Source organism: Cryptococcus neoformans, chromosome 5, assembly GCF_000149245.1.
Source record: "Cryptococcus neoformans var. grubii H99 chromosome 5, complete sequence".
NCBI classification, from domain to species: domain Eukaryota; kingdom Fungi; phylum Basidiomycota; class Tremellomycetes; order Tremellales; family Cryptococcaceae; genus Cryptococcus; species Cryptococcus neoformans.
Genome location: NC_026749.1, coordinates 750213 through 775905, shown reverse-complemented (window position 1 = coordinate 775905; position 25693 = coordinate 750213). Strand labels below are relative to the sequence as shown.

The 25693-nt window shown below is 51.1% G+C and overlaps 11 protein-coding genes; 7 read left to right on the top strand and 4 right to left on the bottom strand.

The window, feature by feature from the left end:
• Positions 1 to 34: 34 nt before the first annotated feature.
• On the bottom strand, positions 35 to 1068 carry CNAG_06949 (hypothetical protein). XM_012194229.1 has 7 exons: positions 953 to 1068; positions 846 to 851; positions 592 to 634; positions 460 to 535; positions 361 to 398; positions 287 to 299; positions 35 to 213 (listed from the first exon to the last, which is right to left on the bottom strand). Exons 1-7 carry the CDS (start codon positions 957 to 959, stop codon positions 199 to 201), a joined length of 198 nt encoding a protein of 65 aa, XP_012049619.1. The 5' UTR covers positions 960 to 1068; the 3' UTR covers positions 35 to 198.
• Positions 1069 to 1483: 415 nt separating this feature from the next.
• On the bottom strand, positions 1484 to 3269 carry CNAG_06948 (essential nuclear protein 1). XM_012194228.1 has 6 exons: positions 3092 to 3269; positions 2909 to 3033; positions 2582 to 2850; positions 2142 to 2533; positions 1803 to 2092; positions 1484 to 1748 (listed from the first exon to the last, which is right to left on the bottom strand). Exons 1-6 carry the CDS (start codon positions 3233 to 3235, stop codon positions 1586 to 1588), a joined length of 1383 nt encoding a protein of 460 aa, XP_012049618.1. The 5' UTR covers positions 3236 to 3269; the 3' UTR covers positions 1484 to 1585.
• Positions 3270 to 3566: 297 nt separating this feature from the next.
• Positions 3567 to 6155, top strand: CNAG_06947 (hypothetical protein). XM_012194227.1 has 3 exons: positions 3567 to 3689; positions 3750 to 4252; positions 4305 to 6155. Exons 1-3 carry the CDS (start codon positions 3645 to 3647, stop codon positions 6076 to 6078), a joined length of 2322 nt encoding a protein of 773 aa, XP_012049617.1. The 5' UTR covers positions 3567 to 3644; the 3' UTR covers positions 6079 to 6155.
• CNAG_06946 (hypothetical protein) lies at positions 6021 to 7699 on the bottom strand. XM_012193614.1 has 9 exons: positions 7554 to 7699; positions 7468 to 7504; positions 7368 to 7418; positions 7272 to 7301; positions 6986 to 7221; positions 6907 to 6929; positions 6731 to 6854; positions 6513 to 6671; positions 6021 to 6461 (listed from the first exon to the last, which is right to left on the bottom strand). The coding sequence occupies exons 1-9, from the start codon at positions 7626 to 7628 to the stop codon at positions 6150 to 6152; spliced, it is 1047 nt and encodes a 348-aa protein (XP_012049004.1). The 5' UTR covers positions 7629 to 7699; the 3' UTR covers positions 6021 to 6149.
• Positions 7700 to 7841: 142 nt separating this feature from the next.
• On the top strand, positions 7842 to 11654 carry CNAG_07430 (transcription factor binding protein). XM_012194256.1 has 6 exons: positions 7842 to 8029; positions 8256 to 9308; positions 9357 to 9449; positions 9502 to 9577; positions 9630 to 10327; positions 10389 to 11654. The coding sequence occupies exons 1-6, from the start codon at positions 7894 to 7896 to the stop codon at positions 11534 to 11536; spliced, it is 3204 nt and encodes a 1067-aa protein (XP_012049646.1). The 5' UTR covers positions 7842 to 7893; the 3' UTR covers positions 11537 to 11654.
• Positions 11655 to 11737: 83 nt separating this feature from the next.
• On the top strand, positions 11738 to 16645 carry CNAG_01261 (myosin I binding protein). XM_012193613.1 has 7 exons: positions 11738 to 11889; positions 12069 to 12122; positions 12184 to 12271; positions 12331 to 16047; positions 16098 to 16226; positions 16284 to 16505; positions 16559 to 16645. Exons 1-7 carry the CDS (start codon positions 11861 to 11863, stop codon positions 16577 to 16579), a joined length of 4260 nt encoding a protein of 1419 aa, XP_012049003.1. The 5' UTR covers positions 11738 to 11860; the 3' UTR covers positions 16580 to 16645.
• Positions 16646 to 16662: 17 nt separating this feature from the next.
• On the top strand, positions 16663 to 18146 carry CNAG_01262 (guanine nucleotide-binding protein subunit beta). XM_012194035.1 has 5 exons: positions 16663 to 16861; positions 16897 to 17398; positions 17449 to 17580; positions 17629 to 17941; positions 18000 to 18146. Exons 1-5 carry the CDS (start codon positions 16762 to 16764, stop codon positions 18009 to 18011), a joined length of 1059 nt encoding a protein of 352 aa, XP_012049425.1. The 5' UTR covers positions 16663 to 16761; the 3' UTR covers positions 18012 to 18146.
• A 115-nt stretch (positions 18147 to 18261) lies between these two features.
• On the top strand, positions 18262 to 21453 carry CNAG_01263 (vacuolar transporter chaperone 4). XM_012194036.1 has 8 exons: positions 18262 to 18330; positions 18388 to 18939; positions 19022 to 19225; positions 19282 to 19342; positions 19406 to 19563; positions 19634 to 19868; positions 19928 to 21012; positions 21080 to 21453. Exons 1-8 carry the CDS (start codon positions 18307 to 18309, stop codon positions 21353 to 21355), a joined length of 2595 nt encoding a protein of 864 aa, XP_012049426.1. The 5' UTR covers positions 18262 to 18306; the 3' UTR covers positions 21356 to 21453.
• On the bottom strand, positions 21365 to 23012 carry CNAG_01264 (homoisocitrate dehydrogenase). XM_012194037.1 has 6 exons: positions 22835 to 23012; positions 22621 to 22742; positions 22007 to 22564; positions 21899 to 21946; positions 21762 to 21842; positions 21365 to 21701 (listed from the first exon to the last, which is right to left on the bottom strand). The coding sequence occupies exons 1-6, from the start codon at positions 22910 to 22912 to the stop codon at positions 21476 to 21478; spliced, it is 1113 nt and encodes a 370-aa protein (XP_012049427.1). The 5' UTR covers positions 22913 to 23012; the 3' UTR covers positions 21365 to 21475.
• A 209-nt stretch (positions 23013 to 23221) lies between these two features.
• CNAG_01265 (charged multivesicular body protein 6) lies at positions 23222 to 24610 on the top strand. XM_012194038.1 has 8 exons: positions 23222 to 23464; positions 23512 to 23554; positions 23607 to 23669; positions 23724 to 23813; positions 23875 to 24027; positions 24101 to 24190; positions 24243 to 24330; positions 24401 to 24610. The coding sequence occupies exons 1-8, from the start codon at positions 23379 to 23381 to the stop codon at positions 24442 to 24444; spliced, it is 657 nt and encodes a 218-aa protein (XP_012049428.1). The 5' UTR covers positions 23222 to 23378; the 3' UTR covers positions 24445 to 24610.
• Positions 24611 to 24706: 96 nt separating this feature from the next.
• CNAG_01266 (ATP-dependent protease La) overlaps positions 24707 to 25693 on the top strand; it is a 4007-nt gene continuing 3020 nt past the window's right edge. Inside the window, exon 1 of the mRNA XM_012193612.1 lies at positions 24707 to 25693. This exon is cut by the window's right edge and continues 295 nt beyond it. Within this exon, the coding sequence (XP_012049002.1) occupies positions 24827 to 25693 (867 nt within the window). The 5' untranslated portion in view covers positions 24707 to 24826.

Genomic DNA, 25693 nt, shown 5'->3' with positions numbered 1-25693 from the left:
CGTAGCCGTCGCAACCGGACAAAGCCCGCGGCGTGCTTTATTATTATGCAATTGCTACAACGAACTGCATGTATGTACGTTTCGAAATGCATCATGCATAGGGAATATACAACAATTTCAACCCAGAATTGTACATCTGCTCCCTACTCCATTTCATACATTATTGTTGCAGTATTCCTCGCCGAATTCGCCATACCATTACTTCTTGTTTTTCTGCGCACAAACTCAGCTCATGTTTGCTGTTGGGCTGTATGCTGGAAATATCATCTCAAAGCAAGAGACTTACGGGGTTCTCTGGACTAGACATTGATTGCGTCAGTCAAAAGATCTCGTCTCCAAAGACGCGAGAAATAAACTTACGCGGTCTTCCAGTCAGCAGCAACCTTCTTGAAGTTTTCCTGTCGATAACCTGTTTCAATTCCATCTTCCTGTTTTCATGTATATAGCGCCTCGGCTTACCTTGTGGTCAATCTTCTTGCCAGACTTCTCCTGTTCCTCCTTGAGCTTAGCAAGTTGAACCTTCATGTAAATGTTGCTACATCCACTATCAATACACGTCCGCGATGCATGAAACAACCATACTGAACTCACTAGGCAGAGGGTTGTCCGGATCTCTTCTTGCCGCCGGTTTTAGCTGTTGACATGGTGGGTGCGCGGATGCGTGTCGGGAAAGGAGCAGAAGGGAGGAAGAAAGATACCGAACGCGTCAACGTCAACAACGGCCTCACATTTTGTCTAACGCGTGCGGTCCAGGCATAGTGCATTGGTCTTCTGCATTGGTCTTCTGCGGTCCTATCGCCGCCACATGCCTCAAAAAGAAGGCAAAAAATAACACGCCAACTTACTCTTGGCTATTACACAGGAGATAAAAATACATCGTCAGCATCCGGTTCGGCTAGAACGCGTTGCGCCCAGGTGGACATCGTCATCCAGAGGTATGCATTGCACTCACGAGCCATTTTGTCCTAATGAAAGTTGTTCTTGTAGACGTAAAACGCGAAAAGGAGTTATATGGGAATATATGGTCAATTAATGTAAGGATGAGAAAAACGGAAAAGAGGGGGGAAGAAGGGGAAAGAGGGGTGGGTTTATATGACACCGGGAGAGACGCGTTTGGTCCGGGGAAATTAGAAATAAAGGGTCGTCACGTGATTCTCAATTGTTTTTTATATCGTTACGTGGAAGTTGAGCTGTTGGTTATTTACGTGGCTTTTGCTCCCCTCGCCGTCATCATCATCATTCACTTTTCTATTTTTATAGCTTCTTATTATTAATAAGCTTCTTTTTTTCGTTATTAATACTATACACGGCGTCACGCACGGCAATATCAGCGACAACATTGATCACGATGATTGTCATCAATATACATACGACTCGCACATCACACATGACATTTTGTAATCTCCCGGCAAATTGTACGCTGGCAATATTTTGTGGACAACCAAGTGTAGCGATATGCTCAACCAACTTGACATTATTCATTGTTAGTTGTTCCACTAATAGTGGCGGTAGTTTGTGGGAGGACATCCATGCATCATTGAAGACGCTGTATATTACATACAATCCGACTAAGCACGACCACCCATTACTGCATCTTGACATCCTCTCCATCCTCAGGCCTAGGCGCACCTCTTTCAACGCTGTTCACGATCTCTCTTCGGACCTCTGAGGAAATGGTGGGGTGTGGTCGAGCACGAATAACGTCCAGCAACGCATCCTTCTGGTCCGGTGTTAAATCAGAAGCATATCTGCAGGATATGTCAGCAATCAAAAGAGGCTGTACACGTTAAAATAGATCTAACCGTTGCACAAATACCAGTAAACTCTGATGCCACAAGACCGGCAGCTTATCCTCCCCATCCTTACTTCTCGGCGAGTTCGCCAATCTGATGAAGTGGAACACCAACGCATCCACTACTTTGTAGGGAAGTGCGTACTTTTTGTCAAGGAGGATGCGGATGAAAAGCGAATTGGGTCCAGAGTAATCCATCGATGCAAGGCGGAGAAGGGCCGCTGCGGAATGAAGAACGGGAACAGACACCTTGGAAAGAACAGACGCAAATATGGCGGCTTCTTTCAGTGAGCAGCCCGTCTAAAGAGATACATCAGCATAAAATATTAATTAAGAACATTGGACACACCTCGCAAAGCGGGAACAAGATACCCTTAAAGAAGGCAGCGGGTTTGTAAAGTCCTTTCTTGAGCGCCTCGTAAAGGTGTACGTTCAGCTTCCCATTGTTCATTCTCATATCCTCCCTACATTTGTCCAGCAAAACCCCTTCCAAGAACACTCGAACTTCTGTCGGCTTCAAATTAGAGACGAAGATCTTGGTACAAGCAAAAGTGGCATGGGGGGTCCACTCTGTCGGTTTTGTGAGGGCAAGGAGTTGTGCCCAATGGGGAAGGGAAGGAAGAATTTTGAGAGCTTTGGGAAGGGGGCCTGACTTGTAACGAGACAAAAGAAAGCCAACTTTGCTGTAAACTTCAATAACTTTAGGATTAAGCCCTTTCCTGGGGTCAGGTGGTCCTTCATCTATACAAAGTCAGCTACGACTTCAAGGGCATGAAGAGAAAGGCTCACGTTCATCTTCCACACCTCTGCTTACCGCCCCTCCCTGCATTTTGCTAAAGATCATGTCTGCCAATGTCTTTGGCTCTCCATCTTCTTCGCCTTGATCTTGTCCCATCGGTTCCGTGCCGCCCCTGTTCAAAGCGTCGAGCGTAGCATGGTCGGCTGGGTCGATATGCAATTCAGCGTATTCTTCCCCTCCGGAGATCTCGCCATCCGAGAATTCCTCCTCCTCTTCGTCATCGGAAGGTATTTGAGCAATGTCTCTCGGTCGCCTTGACCTAGAGGTAGAAAAGTGAAGTCAGTAAAGTTTTACTCAAAGCAGAAGCTTGTTCTCACGGTTCAGCCTCTGCCTCCTCTTCATCTTCCCAATCATCATCCTGTCCAAGCTCTCGAGCAACTTCTTCTTGCTGGTCTCTTGCAAGATCCAAAATCTTTTTTGACATCCTGGCATCTTCGGCTTTCTGTCGATTTGCGTCAGATTATTTAAGCTTATTCGGCAGATATCCGATCACGACTCACAGGCTCATCATCGTCGGCCTCCTCCTTTGCCTTTCTTTTCCCAGGCTTGGTTACACGTCCAAACTTGCGGATGGACTCATCCCCTTCAAGCTCAAGGTGTAAGGGATCATGGCGTGGTTTGGAAGGTCTGATTACTCGGGGCATCGTTCTTGCACTGAAGGCGTATGGCTTGTTGTTGAGGTCTGTAAATGGCCAACCAACATTTTGAGGAAGCAAGCAACTTTTCAGAGCCGCCACGGATCACGTGACTTACATTATGACCGGATGTTGTGACAAAAGTCGCGGGGGGCTTTTATTAGGAACTCGGAACTTGCTGTTATGTGTTTGGCGCCCATGATAGTGGGCAGTATATTGTCTGTATGCATGGGAAACAATGTGAATAATATCTGTTGCGAAGCATGGTATGAACATACATCGGTATTCTCTGTACATATTGATGTATGCATGTATCATCTTTTCATTCTACAGCACCGACGAAACTCACTCCTGCAATCAATATTTCCTTGACATTTTCCCCTAACGCAGTTTCTTATATCACGGCGTAGTCTACATCATGCCGAACGATCTGGATCCGGCATCCCTTGCGTCTGTTCTCTCGGTCTGTGCAGCTCTTCGGAAATGGATACATTGAGCTGACATTTCAATACTAATACCACAGGCAGAATATACGCTCATTGATCCCACCCTTATCGCTGCCCTCCTCTCAGACTATCCTCCTAATACACTCTTGCAAAATCTTGATCAAATTAAGGAGCATCTGGGAATATTGGAAGCGACTCTTGTTCCAGATTCTGATGATCCGCATTCGCAAGAGTTCACGTACGGAGAGGGCGAATCTTGGAGTGGGAGTGATATGAATAGCGGAAACAGTGCTCGCATGGAAGCTCTAGGCGACAAGATGGGAAGGATGGACATTAACTGGGAGAAAGCTGACGATAAGAGTTGGGGAAGACATATAAGTGGAAGGAATAGGGTTAGAGGCCACCAGGAACTCGCTGGTAGTGGGAGTGCGATGTCTTCATCGACATCTCTAGAAAACATTCATCAGTGTCAGACTTGGAGTAGAGATAGTGGAGATTCCAGGGAGCCAGTGAGTGAGTGTGGAAGTGAATTGGAGTTTAGCGATGAGATCGATCTGCTTAAATCCTTATTCCCTAACCTGTAAGTATCATGACCTACCAATTTCCAATAGAATGATACTAAACCATCGCAGAACGCATGGAGAGATACAAAAAGCTTTGTCATCAGAGCAGAGTCTCCCGGGAGCTATTGATCATCTTCTGTCACTCGATCTAATACGTGAATCTGAGCAGAGAGGCTACTGGACAGGCGAGAGTGAAGAGGTGTTGCGGCCCGTAGTGGATAACTTTGATATGATCAAGGCCAAAAAGACGAAGAAAAAAGCGGACAATGTTGGATCGGCTTTGTCTCCCTTGACAAATCCCGTTCCTGCATCAAGAAGGAAAAAGAAGCCAAAGGCGTCACAAACGATCCCCCTCGTGGACACTCTCCAACGAGGTGCTCGGTCCCTTACACCGATACCGGTCGTTCAGTCTATTCCTTCCTCTTCCTCGGACAGGTCATCGTCTCCTGCGGCCGATACAAAAGAATCTAGTTCCGCGACTACTTCTCTTGCGACATACCTTCACGAACTTTTACCTTCTCTGCCCATCTCCCATTTCCTTCGGTACCTCCAGTCGCCCGAGCATCCTTCCTTGTATCACGCTACACGCGCCAGCTTAACATCTATTCCCCGATCTCTCGCTCCCCAGTTTCTCGCATCATTCACTGAAGACGATATATCAAGTGGACTGCTCCAAGACGTCTATGGGGTGAGCCTTGAAGCGGAAGATAACCCTTGGAGCGTACCCCGAGAAGAGAGAGAAAGGCATAAAGATCTAGAAATGTGTATCGCAATCGCAGGTCAAGATGTAGCAACTGTAATGGATCTTATGGATCTGTTAGTCGACCTGAGAACATTTCAGTCACACGAACCAGTCTCAGAGCTTGACGCAAGCCCGCCTAGTATGAGTTCTCCTCTCCCTGTTGAAGAAGAGCAGGAAGATGACGGATGGGCAAAACCACTTGCCGCACCGAAACGCCCAGTCTCTTCGCTCCCAGGCCCTGTAACTCGCCCAGCTCCAAAAGCTTCCAAATCCCAGAAAATACGTGTTGTCCCCGGCGCTCTTCCCAGTAGTATGGCAAATGCCACGGACTCCTTTGGCGTAGCTTCGCCTTCACCGGGTATGATCAAACCGTATGCTGTCGGTGGTCCGCACCCTACCAACTGGCAGACTGTCAGACCTAAGAGCAGAGCAAAGGATAGAGGGGGTCAGGGCCACCCTTTGGCAGGAAGCATACCGGCTTACTCGAGAGGTGCTACACCTCACGACGGTACCCCTGGATCACTGTACAATCACAAGTCGTCTTTCAATGGCGGCCGAGCCAAAACGCAAATGGATGAATACCTCTATCAAGTCCAAGTAGAAAGAGCAAGAAGGGAAGCTGCAATTAGGGCTGCGGGAAGGAGTTTTGCTGGTGGACGCGCCGTCAGAGGTGCTGTATCGGGTCATTACGCGCGTGAGGCGCGAGAGGCGGCAGAGAGAATTCGAAATCTGGAGATGCGTGCGGCGGAATTAGTCATCGCGTCTCAGTTGGATAGTAGACCAGCAAGACCGAGCAGAGAGGAAAATAGAAGTAAAATGATCGATCTTCATCATCTGACGGTCAATGAGGCCGTCAGCGTTGCAGAGAAAGCTGTGGACAAGTGGTGGATCAACGAACGTGAGCAGCGGGCAGAAGGATGGGGAGCCAAAGGCAAAAAGAGTCAAGGTTGCTTGGTGATTGTGGTCGGAGCAGGGAGGCATTCAGCAAGGAATAGAGGCGTCTTAGGCCCCGCTGTGGCTGGGCATCTAGATAAAGCTGGATGGAGGGTTGATAAAGGAGAGTCATCAAGGGGTTATCTTGTTGTACATGGGAGAAAGTAGTCGACGGTAAATTAATCATATCTAGAAATGTAACATATAATCGCTCGTTCGTCTATGCACTTGCTTATTCCTTACGCCTCAAGTGCCTTCTTTGCCATCGCCAAAGTCCCTTCAAAGGTCTCGTTACCGCCGATAAATCCACTGGCATGCACAAAGACACCACCTGGAATGCCGGAGATTTCAGACAACTTGCTGTCCCTCATACCCCTCCAAGGTTCGGGGAGGGATTTGCGGTTGACAAAGGAATCGGGAGATTCGGGGACACATTGGATGCGCCATTTGGAAGAAGTTTCGGATTCGGGGTAAAGGATGTAGAGGATAGGGGAGGAAGTCTTTGGAAGGGTGGGCTCAAGGGTGAAAAGATGGTCTTTCCATGGGCAAGACTAGTGAAGTGTTTAGCTTTGGTATCGGTCAAGAGACAGGAAACTAGAGACCTTGTCAAATACAACGATAGCACCGCTGGGATGCACTTCCGTCCGCTTTTTCAAAGCTTCTTCCACGATATCCCGAGCTGGCAACCAAGCGAAAGCAAAGTAGTCCAGCTGTGAAAGGAACTCTTCGCCTGTTGTCTTGGAAGCAATCTCGAACTTTTGCTGTACGTTTGATAATGAGCATGCTGTTTTAAAGGTAAAGACAAGAGAATTTGACAAACATCATAGATTTCGTCCGAAGTGGGTTCGTTCCAGTTAGGGTTGATGCGCTTGATGCGAGAAGATAGATCTGATCGTTGCGTATAAGCAAGGGGGGAAGAGGAGATGTTGACACCGTTGTCAATGCTAGAATCTATATCAGTCCACCTGCTTAGAGGTCAAACAAATGCTGATTTACCCATCCACAGATTCAATCAATTCCTGTGGTAGGTATGACATGAGTTTGACGGGTGTACTCTCTATTAGGTCAGACTCACCGAGTACAACTGCAACCACAGAATCTCAACCTTTTCATCCTCGACAGGCGCACCTATCCTCTTGGCAATAATCTCTTTTCCAAAGTGTTTGTAAATTAAACCAGCAGAGCTGAGCTTTGTTCGGTTGAACCCGCCGTGGCCAAATACTTCGGTAAAACCCCGTTGGTGGTGGTCGTATCGGTTGGTCTTGGGGTCATACACACCACCGACATCGACTACGATATCGAGGGGATCGACTGATGCCTTACATTCAGCAAAGACCAACAATTTTCGTAAATCCTCTTACGCTTGGCGGGATCACGGCTACGAACCAAGTCTGCAAAACTTTAGCAATGGGCAAACGAAAAAAAAATGTTTGCAGCTTGAGGCCACGGAAACTTACCGGCATCCTTGTACTCATCGGTGAGACGAAGCATGAAGACGGCGAGGGCCTCTTTCGACCCGCTGTCAGCAACATTTGACCAGGCGAATGGAAGACATACCGTCGCAGTGAAAGGTGCCCGAGTGTGTGCCGATGACCTGGTGGCTAGATGAGGACGACGGCGAGAGAAGTTGGGAGTGGACTGACCTTTGTGGACTTGATTCTCTTGTAGACTGGGGAGGACATTGTGCGGAGGATGTTTCTTGAAGCTGTGCGCAGCATATGGAGAAACGGGGGGAGGGGGAGGGGGAGTGATCACTCGCACTGTGCGGCCAATCCACGCCCACCCGAAGCAAACACCCGAAAAACTACCTTAATTAACGTATTCAGACTCCGACAACAAATTTTTACTTCGGGAAGGGGTTATTAATCCCGTTAATAACGTGCGTCATGGCGGCAGTGGGTGAGCCGGCAAGAAGTGTTGTGGGCCGAGCAGCTCTTCATCCACGTTTATTTCGCCCCTCTCCCCCCCTCTCCCCCTCCCCCCATGAGCCACCGAAGACGCCAGTCCACAGCATCCGCCGCAACGCCCCGCTCAGCAAGGGAGCACTCCGCACTCAAGTCATTCAGGAGCAACTCCATCGCCAGCGCAACCACCAGGATGGACGAAGATGAAGACAGCGGTGAGTACGAGCACAACGTCCCGGAGAGTCCATACAGTGTGTCGGAAGGGAATAGGCCGTAGGTGAGGATGAGGGCACAGGTTGGCGCTGCAGAGGTGCAGTGATAGGGAAGCGCCCGGATTTTATGGCAGGAGGAGCAGGGCCGTCGCAGATATGGATGCGATAGATGGCTTCGCGAAGCATCACTCGTCGTCTTATGCATGCGCAATAGCTGACAGTCGCGCAGGTGGCCCACGTAGGAATACCCGTCACCGAAATCCATTACCACCAACCACAGGTCCTCTCTTCCCGCCTTTACCACCCAAACAGCCGAAAAGCGTCCACAAAGACGGGTCTATGTCCAAATCACCCGCAAAAGCTATTGGCGATGCCGCCGAATCTCAGGATGACTATGATGAAGAGCAAGGAAAGTCGGGCGGATCGATAGCACTGGCGGACGACGAAGAAATGGGCGAAGACGATCAAGTACGAGAGGGGAATGGCCTGCCCAGCGGCTCAAACACCAGTCTTACACCTCCTCCGACAAGTCCAGCAGCTCGTGTAGACGTCGATGTACCGCCCAGCACTGAAACAGCATCATTGTTACATCAGGGCCTGGAGGCTGAGAAAGTTCAGGACGACACGGGTCAGCTCAAATTCATCAACGGCGGTGATAATGGCGGCGGTGATAATGAACAACCCCGCGAAAAACAAGAGATGGATGAAGATGATGTCTGGGAAACATATAGACGACATCGTGCAGTGAAAGGTTTTGTTCGCAAGGATGACGACGTCAAGTCAGAGTCTAGCGAAATTGATCGTGATGGCGGAGACCATCAACTGGGTAATGCTGTGGATGTCAACGGGGACAAATCGCAAGATCAGCACCAGCAACAGCACATAGATGTTCTTCCTGATGCCGACGAACCTGAAGACTCCAACCACCCGCCTCGCACCCGCTCGAAACCTATCCCACGTGACATGTCCGCTATCTCCGCCTCAAATGGCAATACTCCTGCTTCTGCATCTGGATCCGATGCCAACCTTGGCCGTGCAGGCTCGCGTCAGGGAAGGAGGAGAAGAGGTGAGGAGCAGTTACTGCTTGACGACCATCTTCTCCCTGCAGAGATACGGCGCACTGCGCTTGCGGAGCGTGCCAAAAAAGAGGAAGAGGAGGAGGTAGAAGTGGAAGAAGGGGAAGGGGAAGGGGAGGAAGACATGGAGGAGGGTGATGGACCAGGGGAACAAGAAGAAGATGAGGAAGGAAAGGATATCACTCGTTGTGTGTGCAAACGTGAAGGTTAGTGACGATCAGACGTATATCAGCGAAAACGCTAACAATTGTCAGACATTGATGTGATGATGATTCAATGCGATCAATGCAACGTTTGGCAGCATGGAGAATGTATGGGTATATGGGGCGACGAAGAGGCTCCAGACGGTTCGTTGTATCCTTTATTCTCGTTGTCTTTATGTACTAACCCTCTCAATAGAATATTTTTGTGAAGAATGTAAACCCGAACGGCATCAGGCTCTGAAAAAATGGCTACGTTCTCGAGGACGTAACACGTATGTTGCGAATTGTACCCTTTATATCTGTATATTGACAAATTACATTCAGTTCGCCATTTATCCCACCTACTCCAGAGGTCCTTGAACGTCTTCATTCTGCCAGAGACCCGTATCCTCCGACTCAATCGAAAAGATGGACGGACTATTCTATATCCGAACCTCTGCCGCCGAAATTACCTGCAAGGTCTCACCATAAGAAACAACAGCAACAACAACAACAGCAGCAGCAACAACAATCGCAGAGACAAGAAATGTTGACCGGTACGACGGAAGCGGGTGATGGGCGAAGGACAAGAGGAAGACAATCATCAACCAGAGAGAAGCCTCCAAGTTCGGCTAGCGGTGTTGGCCACGGAGGTACGCCATCGACTTCCAGCAAAAAAGACGGTAGGAGGGGAGGCCGGAAACAATCAGTGAATGGAATGGAGAGCGAGAACGAATCAGAATCTTCTCAAAACGTAGGGACGGGAACTAGTCTTTCGGTCAGGAAGAGGAGCACCATGAACTCGAGGGATGCCGCGTATGAGGAGGCCGTCAAGGCTGCAATGGAGGCAAGCCGGAAGGAGATGGCTCCTCAAGAGGAAGGGGACGCCAACCCCGAGACGAAGGACGTAGAGATTAAGGAGAAGGATCGGGCCAGAGCTGGGAAGAGGAGGAGGAACGAGGACGAAGAATTGGACGAAGAAGAGAAAGAAGATGAAAAAGATAGGCCCAAGAAGGGAAAGCGGAGGAAGGAGGATGAGACTGGTGGGTTATCATTCATTAAAAGCAACTAATTTGGTCCGATCAGCTGACCCCCTGACAACAGAATCTGATCCTACATCTACTGGGCCTTCAAAACCCAAACATCCCAATCAATACACTTATCGCCCTAAGCCTCCCTCGACAGCCGGTCCTGCTGCTTCCCCTTCCCGTCGAATAGGTGGTACACCAGGACCCACTACTATCCCCACACATCACGAGCATGGTACACGTCGCGCTGGAGCTTTAGCCAATGTGCCCGTGGTTTTCCATCCCTTGTCAGAGGAAGGCGCCAGTCAGCTGAATTGGCACCTACCTGATTATTTGACACAGTTTAATGACGTGCTACCTAGCGACAGTCCTGTAGCTTTAGAAGTGCCCGCTCCGAGGGTCATGGCGTATTTGCCGAAAAATCATTTTCACACCCAGCGATATGGTCCGTTCTCCGAGGAACGGGACTCAACTGGCAAACTTGTCCTTCCAGCTGATCAACAGGACCGGGAAGTAGTTGGTCATCCCACCACGCAACTCGAGCCTCCAACACGCATCAAATTTCCGGCCAAACGTATTTCATCCGGAGACGTCAAGAAGCGCGTGAGAGCAGTGTTGGAATATGTGAGCAAAATGCAGACAGACGAGGGAAAGAGGTTAAGAAGGGCAAAGACATTGGGTATTATTCCAGTTTCAACGGCGGCCATCAGATGGAGGGAAAGGCAACGAAAGGAAAGGGAACGCGAGGAAGGCGCTGGGGATGACGATGTGGCTATGAGCGAAGCAAACGGGGAGGACCGACCTTTCCCACCAGAGTCGGGACTAGCAAGAAGCCAGCCTCGCTCCGCCCATCTAATGGCGGAGCTCACAGAAATGCTTATTGGATTTCAAGAAGCATTCTCAAGCAATGACTTCGCCGCATTCGAGAATGGTGCCACTGTTGGTTCTGCTCCGCCTACTCCCCAAATACCCGACACGTCAACCATCCCTCCCACGCCGGATCTACGCTCATTTCATCCAGATCGCCCTCATGATCCGTCTGCAGGGATTATATCGCGGTCGGCTGAGCGTGAAGTCGACGGCACAGAAGAGACCACAACGGAGGAAGTAGGTGCAGGTAAGGGATTGGACGTGTACAGAGCGGGGATCGTGAATAAGGTTGTCACAATTAACAACACTGAGCGGGACGTGGTGAAAAAGGTAGAGGAAATCACTCAGGCATGATGCGGGATATCGGGTGTTTCATGATTTGTGTAGAATGTACATGGGCGTATTATTATGGGTTATATAACTGCTAGTCACTGTTGTTTTTGAGCATGAACTATGTTACGTAAGACGCAGACTGGGGGATGATGTCACGGCGTGCCTGTAGGGGGGACGTGCACGTTACGCTGCTGAATCCATCTGATCTTGCATCGCCATCTGCCTCTCGCCATTTATCTCCTCCATTTGTGCGACCTCATCTCGTCTCGTCCAATAACAGTTACAGCTATTGCAGCTCTCTCAGCTCCGATTTCTCCAGCGACCCGGTGGTGCCCATGCCGAATCATGTCCTACCCATACCTCGCAAGAACAACGTGAGTGGAAACGCATGGCCGTCATGCACGGAATATGCTAAACAAGTCTGCCTACTGCCTACTCTGTACTCTCATTGATCAATATCATCATATCACATGTCGCTACTTGGCCCGGCTCCGTTTGGTGATTGATGCTCCGTTGCTTTGTCATTGTGGCGCCTCCACTTCAACTACTAAAGCCTTAAATACAAGTCGCCACATGCTACCGATCTCTCCTTTGCAAAAGGCGACACGTATGTCATTGTCCTTCAACGACTCTCAAGCATGTATGGATTTACTGACAATCGTATGCAGAATTAGAGTGACCGGACAATCTCCCGAGGATGAAGATTGGTTAGTTGGCGAGACCTTGGATGGCTCTCATGCTGGTGGTTTCCCAAAGGTTTGCTTGATCAGATACAATGGTGCTATAGATTCTCACTAATATATGAACCTCTTCAGGATTTCGTGGAGGCCATCGATGAAGGTACAGCTGAACCAACCGAAAATGAATCCAAGACGGCGGGTAACACAGCGCAACAGCTCCAACCAGTCACTCAAGATTCATCAAAGGAGTCCGAACCCCCTAATGTTCTTTCAGAGACTGATCCCAAAGCTGGAGAGGTTCGTTCTGAACTTGATACAGGGTCGTCCGAGGCTCAGGCTCCGCCCCAGGCTCCTGCTCCTGCTCCGATCTCTGCGTCCCAATCAGAAAGTCACGACGACGATGCCCCTCGTCCCCAAAGTATGAAAGATCGACTGGCATTTTTTACTGCAGCCCAGAATAAACCCGCTCCTCCTCCTCCGGTCAAGCCGAAACCCGCTGCTGGGGGGCTCACTTGGAGTCAGAGACAAAAGCTGAGGCAAGAGCAAGAAGCAAAAGAAAAGGAGGGTACTGCTGCTGCAAGCCCAGTAACTTCTACTCCTATCGCACCTTCTGCAACTTTGGTTCCGGAAACTAAGCCGAGCGATAATACAGAAAGCAAAGAAGAGCAAGGAGCGGCCATGTCAGCCGCTGACGCGCTGACCTCGATATCCAAAGGGGGTTCACTGAAAGAACGTATGGCGGCTCTTCAAGGAGTCGGCGCGTTTGGCGGGGCGGAGAAAAAGCCTCCACCTCCTCCGCCCACAGGTAAAGTTTGGAAACGTCCTGCCGTTCAAGAAAAGGAGCCAGAGCCCCAAGGCGAAACGGAAGCCGAAAAACCAAGCTCTTCTGACACTGGATTAGCCCATGAACCCTTATCTAGTTCAGACGAACCTCGTGAAGTAGAATCAATCTCCAAGGACGACGACGTTGCAAAAGAGGAAGAAACGGAGGAGGAGCAGGAAAAAGCTCGAAGAGCTGCCATCGCGGCGAGGATGGCCAAGCTTGGGGCAAGAGGTCCGATGGGAATGATGCCGCCTGCCAAACCAGTTAAGAAACCCACGCGCGAGACCACTACAACTGCGGAAGACAAGAGTTCTTCGACCTCTGCTGCTGCTTTCCCCTCGGAAGCAGGCCCTGGGGGTGATACCGGCCAAATCGCTGAAGCTCCCTCGATCGATTCGAAACCTTCTGCAACGTCCTCAAAGCCAGAGTCCGTATCCTCTCCCGCTGATGCTCCGGCCACGGCTCCCCCAAAATCTATTCCGATCCCCGCTATGCCTCGCCGTACTATTGGCCCTCGCCGTCGTACTCACACGTCTTCCGCGAATCCATCTTCGGATGATGTTTCTACGCCACCAGCAGAGACTCACCCCGTTCCACTCCCTCCTGCAGAATCTTCTGTCAGTCAAGATGTTGCAGCTCCTGCGGATGCCGAGGCGGAACCACACGACCGGCTTGAAACCATCAATTCGGAAGGCCACCCAGTCCCACCTAAACAAATGATGGTATATGACGAGGAGGCTCCATTGCAGAAGACCGAGGAACAAATTAGGCAAGAACAAGAGGCCGAGGAGAGGGGTAGAGGCATAGGAGGACTTGAAGGTGCTGAAGCTGCTGGTATAGCTGTCGACGAGACTGATGAAGCACGCGGGGAGCTGGTAGGACGTCAAGATGAGCCACAAGCGTCTCAGGATGATATGGCTTCTGTAGACGAGCAGCCGCCGACTGGGGGTAATAGGGAAGACGTCATGTCCTTTGCCCCGGGCGAGGGTCTCCAAGCCAGCGAATCTACGCCTGCCCACGCTGCTGCTGAGGATGATATTCCTGGTGGAAAAGTCGAAATGGACACTGTTCCCCTTCATCCTCCCGCAGATGAGGGATTGTCTAGTGAAGAGGATGATGCTCCTCCTCCACCACCTCGGCGAGGGACGATGACGATGGAAGGTATGCCTCTTGATGAGTTGGAAAAGAAGCATTTGCAAGATGCTGGTGAGGAACCTCCCATTGAATCACCCATCTCTAGTCCCGAGACTCATGAAGAAGAAGCGGAAGCGGAAGAGGAAGAGGAAGAGGAAGAGGAAGAAGAAGGCGCACCTTTACCACCCCCGAGACGTTCGCTTGATAGACCAGGGGGCTCCTACCCTCTTCCACCTGTCCGGTCATCCGTATCCGCGCACGATGCTGCGCCAGACGTCCCACCTGAAAATCTGACCAGTCTCGCTACTGAATCTCGTCCAACTGAGGCGCGAGCCCAAGCTTCCCGTTCCCCTTCTCCCCCGCTTGGCGCTACTCATCCGAGGGACGAGGATCTCGAAGAAGGCACGAGCGAAAAACTTGATCAGGAAGGGAGTGAGATGGGGTCTGAAGGTGGCGATGTTGGAGGGGAGGAAGTGCCGCGAGTACCACCGCCGCCATCTAGGATTAGAAAAGCCACTTCGCCTGTCGAGCTGCGGGAGGAGGAGGAATCGCCGACGTCACCTGTTTCTGCTGATCGAGAAACCCCGCATCGGCCTGATGTCCCTGTCGAAGAAACTAGAGAACCCTCTGGAACCCGAGCGGTTGAAGAGACTGCCGCCGTTCCCCAAGGGGACGAGGAGGATGCGGCTCGCCGATCTGGTATCGCTGCGCGAATGGCGAAATTGGGTGGGATAAAATTCGGAATCCCACCTCCTCATCCGATAAAGACACATTCTGTCGATACCGCTACCGCTGATCCGGACTCGGTACCCAATCGGTCTGAAAATCTATCGCCTGTTGAAAAGGAACCTCCTCCTGCTGCTGCTGTTGTCAGCGCTGAGCCAGAGCAGCCAGAAAGAGGTGAGGGTGAGGTAGCTAGCTCTGAGGAGGAGGAGACGCCCGAGCAAGAGGCTGCGAGGAGAAGAGCGACGCTCGCTAGGCTGAGAGCTGGAGGTGCTTTAGGGTTTGGAATGTTCAATCAGCCTACACAGATGGAGCCGGAAGAAGTTGAAGAGAAGGAGGAGGAGGCTGCGGGTGAAGAGGGACGAGCGTCAGCGCTCGAAGAGCGTGGGCCGCCGCCTTTGCCTTTAGGCCGCCCTGGTCAAGGAATACCTCTATCCACGAATGAAGATGTCGGTGCAAAGGAAGAGCAACAGGAACAGGAACAGGTAGAGGTACAGGACGACGAGGCGGAAGACGAGGCGCAAGTCGAAGATGTCGCTCCGCCGCCCCCTCCTGCTAGGCCCGTGATCAATACCATGTATGGAGAAGGCGATGCGCGTGCGTCTTCCCAGATTGTGCCTCCGCCTGCCCGCCCTGCAGTCGCGCCACCAGGATCGGCTGCGGTGCCTTTCTCGCCTGTGGACCCAAGCGGAATGTCGCGTTCGCCTACTGAAAGAGAAGAGGGAGATGATACTTTCGGGACTGACGCTCCGGCTCCGGCTCCCGCACCTCCTCTCCAGCAGAGAGATTATATTGTGGGTGAAGAGAATGAGGAGGGCAATCCGCCTCCACCTCCTCCACCAAGGGCTGGTGGTCACCGTATGAGCGTTCACGGTGAGCCCGAGAGGGGAGCGAGCATGTCAGAAGCTGCTCCTGCGTCGCAGCTGCGCATGAGCCCAGAGCCGTTTTCAGCAGGCGGCTTCGTCGCCGCACCCAGCTCACAGACGATGAACCCAAAGGAACAATCGAGGGACAATGAGGACGTTCCGGTGTCGTTGGGTAGACATGGTTCCGTTAGGCAAGGGACGAGGCCTGGGTATGATCAGTTGAAAGAAGCTTCTGCGACGTATGGGCAGGGATTGGCGAAAGTTGCCCGAGGGATCTTTGCACAGGGCAAAAAGGGATTCTATGGGGTAAGTAGTGATATTCGCTTCAACTTTTGCAGACTAAATGCTTGTGATAGGATGGAAGCCCGTTGGGTTTTGTCTCGGTCGTAATGGATAATGCGCGTGTATCTCGGCCGTCGGAAGACACGTGGGGCCAAGTCATCTTTGAGCAGGAGGCAGGGTCCATTCTTCGACGATACGACGAGGTGGGTGGAATTTTACTGCATAGTGGATCATAACTGGCGACTGACGCGCCCGACAAGCCGCGGCCCGGAGACATTGCGGCGTTTTATGATGCGAAACTAAAGGGAAAGAAGGGCCTGCACACATACACGCAGCACGTTGGTTCGGTGGAAGAGCCGCTTGTTGGAGTGGTCAGCGAGTTTGAGGACCGCAAGCACAAGGTACGGGTGTTGCAGGTGGAAAGAGGAGTGCCGGACGAGGTCAGCTACAGGTGTGAGGATCTGAAGAGCGGCAAGGTTGTGGTACGTTTTAGTGTGCTGCGTATTGCGCGGAGACTGACTGGCTGGCTTGACAGGTGTTCCGAGCTGGGATCTAGGGCAGACGATTGTATACTGTATATAGCGCGTGGATATGCATAATGGATGTGTGCTTTGTTGTATGGCCGGGACTAAATAGAGTGGGATGCGCACGGGCCTCCACCCTTCGGCGTCCAATCGGCCCCACAAGTGTATTTCTCGCTGCCATTCCTCCGTCGCCCCCCCCTCGTAGTCTCCCCCCATGCAGGACATCCAGGACAAGATCGCGGCCGCGCGGCGGGAGGCGGACGGTCTGAAGGACAAGCTGCGAGCGGCGCGGGACCAGACCGCCGACACAAGCCGTGAGTCCCCCCCCGCCCCCCCCGCTGACAGCCAGTGCGCGCGATGGCGACGGACACGCCCCCCCTCCCCCGCATCACCCTCAAGGCCCGCCGCACGCTCAAGGGCCACCTCGCCAAGATCTACGCCCTCCACTGGGCCGCCGACACCCGCCACATCGTCTCCGCCTCCCAGGACGGCAAGCTCATCGTCTGGGACGCCTACACCACCAACAAGGTCCACGCCATCCCACTCCGCTCCTCCTGGGTCATGACCGCCGCCTATGCCCCCTCCGGGAACCTCGTCGCCTGCGGTGGCCTCGACAACGTCTGCTCCATCTACTCCCTGCGCGGAGCGGGGCCGGGCGCGCCGGGCGCGCCGGGCGGGCAGGTCAAGGTCGCCAGAGAGCTCAGCGCACACTCCGGGTACCTCAGCTGCTGCCGCTTCATAAACGACAGGCAGATCGTCACCTCTTCCGGCGACATGACGTGTATGCTCTGGGACATTGAGCAGGGGACGCGGACCATGGAATTCAACGACCATACGGGCGATGTGATGAGGTGGGCCCACCGCGTTCTTCTATATGGGTCTATGCTGATTTTGATCATAGTATCTCTCTGGCCCCGAATGCCAACCTGTTTGTGTCTGGAGCGTGCGACGCCACTGCCAAAGTATGGGATATTAGAACAGGCAAGGCCGTCCAGACATTTACCGGTCACGAATCAGATATAAACGCCGTTCAGTAAGCACAACACATATGCTTATTGTTTATTGCTTATTCCCCGTCTAGGTTCTTCCCCAACGGCGACGCCTTTGCCACTGGGTCCGACGACGCTTCATGCAAACTCTTTGACTTGCGCGCAGACCGTGAACTCAACAGCTACGCCCACGATAATATCCTCTGCGGCATCACATCCGTCGCCTTCTCCATCTCGGGTCGTGTGCTTTTTGCCGGCTACGATGACTACAACTGTAATGTCTGGGACACCCTCAAGGGCGAACGGATTGGCGTCCTAGCAGGCCATGAAAATAGAGTCAGCTGCATGGGTGTATCCGGAGATGGTGTGGCCCTTTGTACAGGCAGCTGGGATAGCTTGCTCAAGGTAAGTCATGGATTACGGATGCAACACAGGTGGCTTGGCTGACTGAAAGCCGCGCCAGGTCTGGTCGTAATTGCGTTGCTATGAACGGTGATTTATTGTGCCATAATGATATCTGTTTATGGAAAGAGGTACGGATGGATGGGTCGTTTTGTTTATGGATATATATATATTTTTTGTAATGCATTACATGATAAAGTATAATGGTGATATGTTTAAATGTAAGGGTCAAAAGTGGTGGTGACTCAAAGTAGTGACGTTGTGCGGGGCACGCACGTTTGTTGGCGGAAAGTCTTAGCTGAGATCCACATCCGTCCCTGCCCTATATAAACTCACTTTTTCCCTTCTCTCCCTCCCCACCACAAACCATGAAGTTTGGAAGACGCATAAAGGTTCATCATTTTATCCATCTCTAGAAAACCCCCCCTGCTGACGCGTCCAAAATACAGGACACCCTCTACTCGGAATGGGCAGACCAGTACATCGACTATGGCGGCCTCAAAAAGCAGATCAAGGCCAACCTGCCTTGGAACGATACCGCAGAAGCAGACTTTGTCCGAGCCTTGCAGGATCAGCTCACGAAATGCGAGACGTTCCAGCATGACAAATCCGATGAGCTCATGAGCAAGATCCAGCAGCTCGAGGAGGAAGTCAAGGGGCTCGTCGAAAAGGCTGGATACAGCGAAGGAGCTACTTCGGATGAAGAAGATGATAGAGGCGATGATGGGACGATGGAAACGACGACGGCGACAACGGCGACGACGCCCGGTGATGTAGAGAGAAATATCAGAGATCGTCGGGACGATGATGCGGGCAGTGATGACGATGACGATGATGATGACGATGAAGATGTGTCCAGCGACATGTTAATCGATGCGATCGAGGAGCGGTTTAGAGAGCTGGAAGAAGAAGTCGCTGTCTTGGTAGCCGACGTACATGACCTCGCGCTGTTTACAAAACTCAATTTCACTGGATTTATCAAAATCGTCAAGAAACATGATGTACGTTGCCTTGAAATGTGCTCACTTTTATTCTTTTTTTTTCTTGGAACTGACGAAAACCGAAACCCACCATTGGATCTAGAAACTTACCGGGTTCAATCTAAAAAACACTTTTAATCGCCAAGTTCTCGAAGCCCATCCCTTCTATCGTATGAATTATGATCCTCTCATCGTCAAGTTGTCAAAATTATTTGACCTGGTGCGCACCCGTGGGCATCCTATTGAAGGTGACGCTTCCGCCGGTGGGAATCAGAATGCGTTTGTCAGGAGCACAACTAAATACTGGGTTGGTTTTTCTTTCTGGGAATACATGCCGCTGCGTAACTGACTTGTCATCACAAGGTTCACGACGAGAATATCGTCCCGCTCAAGCTGGCAATTATGAAACATCTACCTGTTCTAGGTAAGCACTTGGCCATTCCTTGCTGGGTTTTTTTTTTTTCGGGTGCTTACCCGAGAACCCAAGTATTCAACCCGAACAAAGAGTTCTCCATGGCAGACTCGGCCATCACATCCATCTATTTCGATAATCAAGATCTGGAGCTTTATCTAGGTCGATTGGAGAAGACTGAAGGTGCAGAGGCTATCCGTATGAGGTGGTACGGTGATGTTACCGGCAATACAGTAGGTCACACGAGATTCCCATCTTTACCGCCTGTTGAGCCAGTCAGTCGCTAAACAGTTGTTACCGTAGATATTTGTAGAACGGAAAACGCATCGCGAAGATTGGACAGGAGAAAAATCTGTTAAAGAGCGGTTTACTATCAAAGAAGGCAAAATGAACGATTTCATAAGTGGACGATACACCATGGACGACGAGTTTGATGAGCTAGTCAAAAAGAATAAGAAGACGGAGAAAGAAGTGGAAGGCATGAAACAGCTGGCAAATGAAGTCCAGTATGCCATCATCACAAGAAAGCTAAGGCCTGGTAAGTTTTATTGTCCTTGTGGTCCATGTAGCCTGGTCTGAACAACAATTCCTTTTTAGTCATGAGGACTTTTTATAACCGAACAGCTTTCCAGCTTCCTGGGAACGCCACCGTTCGCATCTCCCTCGATACCGAGCTCACGATGGTTCGCGAAGACAACTTTGATGGAGTCGATCGCACCCATGGCAACTGGCGCCGCATGGATCTTGGAATAAACCACCCGTTTGACTCTATCCCGAATTCAGAAAAGGAGCTTTTCCCTTATGGCGTCCTCGAAGTCAAATTAGCTACCAAGGTTGGAGAAGAACCTCCTCAATGGATCCGGGATCTGATCAACTCTCACCTGGTAGAGGCAGTCCCTAAATTCTCCAAATTTATCCACGGATGTGCCAGTCTCCTTCCAGAAAGGGTGGATCTCGTACCTTTCTGGCTTCCTCAGATGGACCAGGATATCCGCAAGCCGGTCACTGCCAAATCCAAAATACTCATCGAACGACCTCAGTCCAACATCCACTCCAACGCCAGTATGGAGGGGTCCGCCCTCCCGTCGCCTGCCGCGAAAAGCACCACATCTCAAGCCAGCTACCACGAACCGATCTCGGAAGGTGAAGATGACGAGGAATATCTCGTTCACAAGGCCAAAAACGAAGAAGACCATCTGAGACTACCTTCAGATGTTGCCGCCCAAGCCAGAGCGGCAAGGGAGCATCGAGAGAAACATATAAGGGACGAGGCTGCTCGGCGGGTTGGGATCACCACCTATGGCGAAAACGAAGCCGAGTCATCCTCCGCGGGGGCGGTAAACGGTTCCTCCTCGCGTCCTGCCAGGGAAATCCGCAGTCAGCAGCAGTATGATGCCTCGCTCAGGATTGATCCTCTTGCTTCCAGCGATCGCTTTGACAAGAACCTGCAATTGCTTGATGACAAGAGTATGAAAAAGCTTCAAGAGGCGGCGAAGAATAGACGAGAAGATCAGGTAGAGGAGGGAGAGGAGGAAGACGATGATGAGGAGGAGGAGGGTGGTGATGATGATGAAAGGGTCATCTATGTGGACCAATTCAGGGCCCCACCAGGAAAGAAGATTGCCATTCCAGTCCGAGTTGAACCAAAGGTCGTGTTTGCTGCTGAGCGCACATTCTTAAAGGTAATGATAATCTCCCTACTGCTTTGCCCAAACTTTTTTTTTAAATACTAACCCGTGAAACTTGCAGTGGGCTCATTTTGCAATTCTGCTCTCGGCAGTGTCTATCGGTCTGCTCAATTTTATCGACCCTACCGATGCCGTCGGTATGGTTTCTGCCGGCTGCTTCACGTTTACTTCACTCTCAGCCATCCTCTACTGCGGAGGAATGTACGCTTGGAGAATTCGCAAGATGCGGAAACGCGAAGCAGTTGACTATCACGATAGATGGGGCCCCACAGCGCTTTGCGCGGCGTTGTTAGCCAGTGTAATGGTCAATTTGGTGCTAAGATTACGACAGCTCTAAAAAAAAGGCTCAGGTTGCTTGAGGTTCCAAGGCGTAATTTTGATTTCTCAACCCAAAAGGAAAGCTAGACTATTATGCATGGATTCACTTTCAGATTCAAGTTGTTTTGTAAAAGATAATCTAGAGCCTCTTGAGAACAGCCTCAGTGACCTCGGTAGTGGAGCTCTTTCCGCCCAAATCAGGAGTGAGGTACTGGCCCTCGACGAGAACAGCATTGACGGCAGCGTTGATCTTGGCGGCGGGCTCGATGTAACCGAGAGAAGACAATAAGAGAGCAGCAGAACGGATGGACGCGATGGGATTGGCAATGTTCTTACCCTCAATGTCGGGAGCAGATCCGTGTACGCTTTTCCCACCTATTAGCCAGCAGCTTTTAAGTTATGAAAGGAGAAGAGGTATGGCTTACGGCTCGCCCATGATAAAGTTGTCACCGGCGTTGATAGATGGGACAAGACCAAGTGAACCGACGAGGGCAGCCGCACCATCACTGGGATTCGTCGATTGTCAGATGCACTTTCAACGGATTTGGAACTGACCACGTACGAAATGATATCACCGTAAAGGTTGGGGGCAACACAAACATCAAAGAATCTTTACAAAAGGGTCAGACACAAGATCGCAAAAATGCTTAAAAGGGGATTACAGACTCACTCAGGCTCCCTGAACATTCTGTAGACCATAGAGTCTACGATTTGCTCCTCAAGCTTCACCCCAGCGTACTTCTCGCCGCCTTTGCCCTCCTTGACAGCCCGAACGGTCTCTCGGAACAAGCCGTCCGTGACGCTGAGCACGTTACTCTTATGTACGATAGTGACCTTGGGTTCCCCCTTCCACCACACGTCCTTACCCGCCGCTCGAGCAGCCTCTCTCTCCTGTCCCCTTCTAAGAGCAATTTCAAACGCCATTCTACCAATCCTGCTAGATGCTTTGGCGCTAATCTTCCTTGTGGCGAGGGCGACCCTGTCCTCTCCTTCACCAGAGATCTCTTCTTGCTTGATGTAAAGGCATTCGGTGTTCTCGCGTACAATTACCAGGTCGACGGGCTTTGCAGAAGGTTGACCAGGTATGGGGACGGAAGAGACAGGGCGGACGTTGGCATAAAGGTCGAGGTGCTTACGAAGAGCAACAATCGGAGAAGAGTAGCCAGCCACCTTGTGAGACGGAGAAGACACGGCGCCAAACATTGCACCGTCACACTCCCTCAAAGCGCTGAGAACCATAGGAGAATTAGAAACAAGGAGTTCGGTCGGCAAATGAGAACGTACCTAACAGTGTCGTCGGGCAAAGCCTTGCCATTCTTGCTAAACTCCTCCCAACCGGCAACAAGAGGAACAAAGGTGGTCTTAGGGATAGAAGATCCAAGGGCCTCAATGACACGTTGAGCAGCCTATGTTATGTTCCTTATGAGTCATCGTTTATTCATGAGGGGATGAGGCAAGGAGAGATGGTGATAAGAGGGCGGGACTGGTGGAAACGCACAGGCAGGACCTCCTTGCCGATTCCATCAGCGGGAATCATACCAAGCTTGAGGGCTGATCGTTTAAGGACGTTGGCCATTGTCGGAGGCGTGGTGTAAAAAGTTACCGATAGAGATAAAAGAGATAGATGGAGATAAAAGATAAAAAGGACAGGCGCAAATCGAGTCCCTTGCTTTGGACTTTTTTCGGCCGTTTTTTGTTTATTTCTTCGGGCGAGAGGCAACGGCGATCGCCGATGTTGAAGAAGCCCATTAATTATTTATTTTACTACTAACTCTGACCATTAATTAAATATAACTGCCTTGCGGGTATCTATTATGTAACAGCAGCTCATGATATCTTGGTTTATCGGACGTGGCCGCTTTCCTATGCGATCGTCATCATCATACGTGAAAACAACAGCAGTATCGATGTTTTTAAGTCATACCAGTGGGAAAAGGGCGATTGTAACAGAGGTAGAATCACTGTAGGCAAAGCGAGCACGGATCGAATATCTTCATATTTGAAACGAACAAAGTCGACTTTATTGTCTGATCACTAGCAGCATGGGCATCTGGCAGAATACACTAGTCAGATTGGGAGTGGCCCAGGCAGGTCCTAAAATCACAACCCAAGACAGGGCTATTTTGGAGTATGCTTGATGTTTTGCGTATCTGAACTCTTGCTAATTTGGGTCAGCCTAAAGCTGCAAAGAGACAAACTGAAACAGTACCAGAAACGTGTAGGTCGAATGGTGAGAATGTCATCCAAAGTGATCGCTGACCATAGCCTAGCTGCAAGTGATCCTAGATCGAGAGCATGAGATTGCTAGAGAAGCTCTCATAGCTGGGAACAAGGTCAGCTCCCTTGTCATGTTATGTGCACTGTCTGATTTGTGCTTGGAAATTTAGAAACGTGCCCTGACAGCTCTTCGACAACGCAAATATCAAGAACAATTACTGTCAAAGACAGATTCCCAGTTGGTCACCCTGCAAGAGCTTGTTTGTCCTATTACTATTGAATTATCCCAATTTCTCTACTGTATTGCTGACGACTTGGCAGGTAAGCACAATAGAATTCACGCAAATTCAGAATACCGTCCTCCACGGGCTTGAAATGGGTTCACACGTTCTTGGGGAATTACAAAAGGAGATGTCACTGGAAAGAGTCGACAGGTTGATGGATCAGACACGAGAAGGTGTAGAATACCAACGGGTGAGTAGTGCTATGGGCACATTGATAATTTGACTGCCTGGAATTACGGTGCTCATATGGTTGTCCTTGACAGGAAATTGACGAGGCACTCATGTCCAAGATGTCACCGGAAGAGGAGGAAGCCGTACAAGAAGAGCTAGAACGGTTGCAAAAAGAGGCTCTGGTGAGATCATGTCTATCTGCCATAGTCAGATTTGCTGAGACGAGCTGGATAGCCCAATGTACCAGAAAGTTCGGCGCCCGTGGCATTGCCCAACGTTCCCGTCAAGGAGCCTTCAGTGCCCGAACCCGTTGAACCCAATGGTAAGAGTAGAATCTGTCTCTGCGTGGCTCGCCTCCAACAGCTCGTGCTGACCACATCACTTATGTAAAGCTTCTGAAGTGGTGCAGGAGGAAAGAGTCGCGGTTGCGGCCTAAGCCGAAATATCCGATGGAAGTTGGATGAGCGATTGTAAATACGGACTGCAGTACTTGTACTTGATACGCTATGCATGGCATGTGGATGCATGAGCTGGCGGCTGAGTGGTGGACATGCTGCGTGGGTTGTGGGTAGGCGGTAGGGCGATGCAATGGTGGGCAGTGGGTGAATTTGGGCCGGCGGGGTCAGCGGTGGCGAGTGGCGCCGGCGAAGTGGTAGTGCCAGTAGTAATGCTTGATCAGCGTAGAGCGGTTGTCTGTTCTTCGGTTACATTTTCTTCCGTACAGCTGTTTAGTTTTTCTTCCTTCCTTCTTCCTTCCTACCTGCTCCTCCCCCCCGCCACCGCCACCGCCGCCGCCGTCACCGCTGCCGCCCCCCACTATGCTCCCTCTCAGAGCATTCGCCCGCCTCGTCCAGCGCCCCCGTCTTTCTCGGCCGACGCAGCTCGCCCGATCATCCCTCCCCCGCCCATCCCCCTCCCGGCCCGCCGCCCATTACCTCGCCCTCGCCCCGGCCCCCTCCACCAGATGTCTCCACAGTTCTCCCCATATCCTCAAGGAAAAGCGGTGGCTCAACAACGCCCCTCCCGAGGGCGATGGTGAAGACGGCCAGAATCCCAAAAAGGATGACCAGGCTGAGAAGCCCCTCCCTGAAGCAGAGTCGTCCAAATCCGCTGAAGAACGGGCCAAATCTCAGTCCTCGGAACCTGCCATAAAAGCATCATCCAGTGATTCCGCGTCGTCATCGCCCACTACCCCCGCCTCTGGATCTGCAGATGGGGGTTCGCCGCCTGGTGCAGGTGGCCCGAAAGAAGTTGCAAAACCTGTCATTCCCGAGATATACCCCCAGGTCCTCGCCATCCCCATCACCCACCGCCCTCTCTTTCCTGGGTTCTATAAAGCAGTAACCGTCCGATCTCCACCTGTTATCAAAGCAATTCGAGAACTGCAGGCACATGGTCAGCCATACGTCGGCGCGTTCCTGTTAAAGGACTCCTCCATCGATTCCGATGTCGTAACTGATATCAACCAGGTGCAGCCTGTTGGAGTTTTCTGTCAGATCACAAGCTGCTTCACTTCTCAAGAAGGAGAAGGCAAGCCAGAGGCTCTAACGGCTGTGCTTTTTCCGCACAGGAGAATCAGAATTAACGAGCTCGTGAAAAGCTCGGGGACAAAAGGAGATGGGACCGTTGGTGTTGGTGGTCTGGTGGAAGGGAGCCAGGATTCTGAAAAGGGTGAGGGTGAAGTG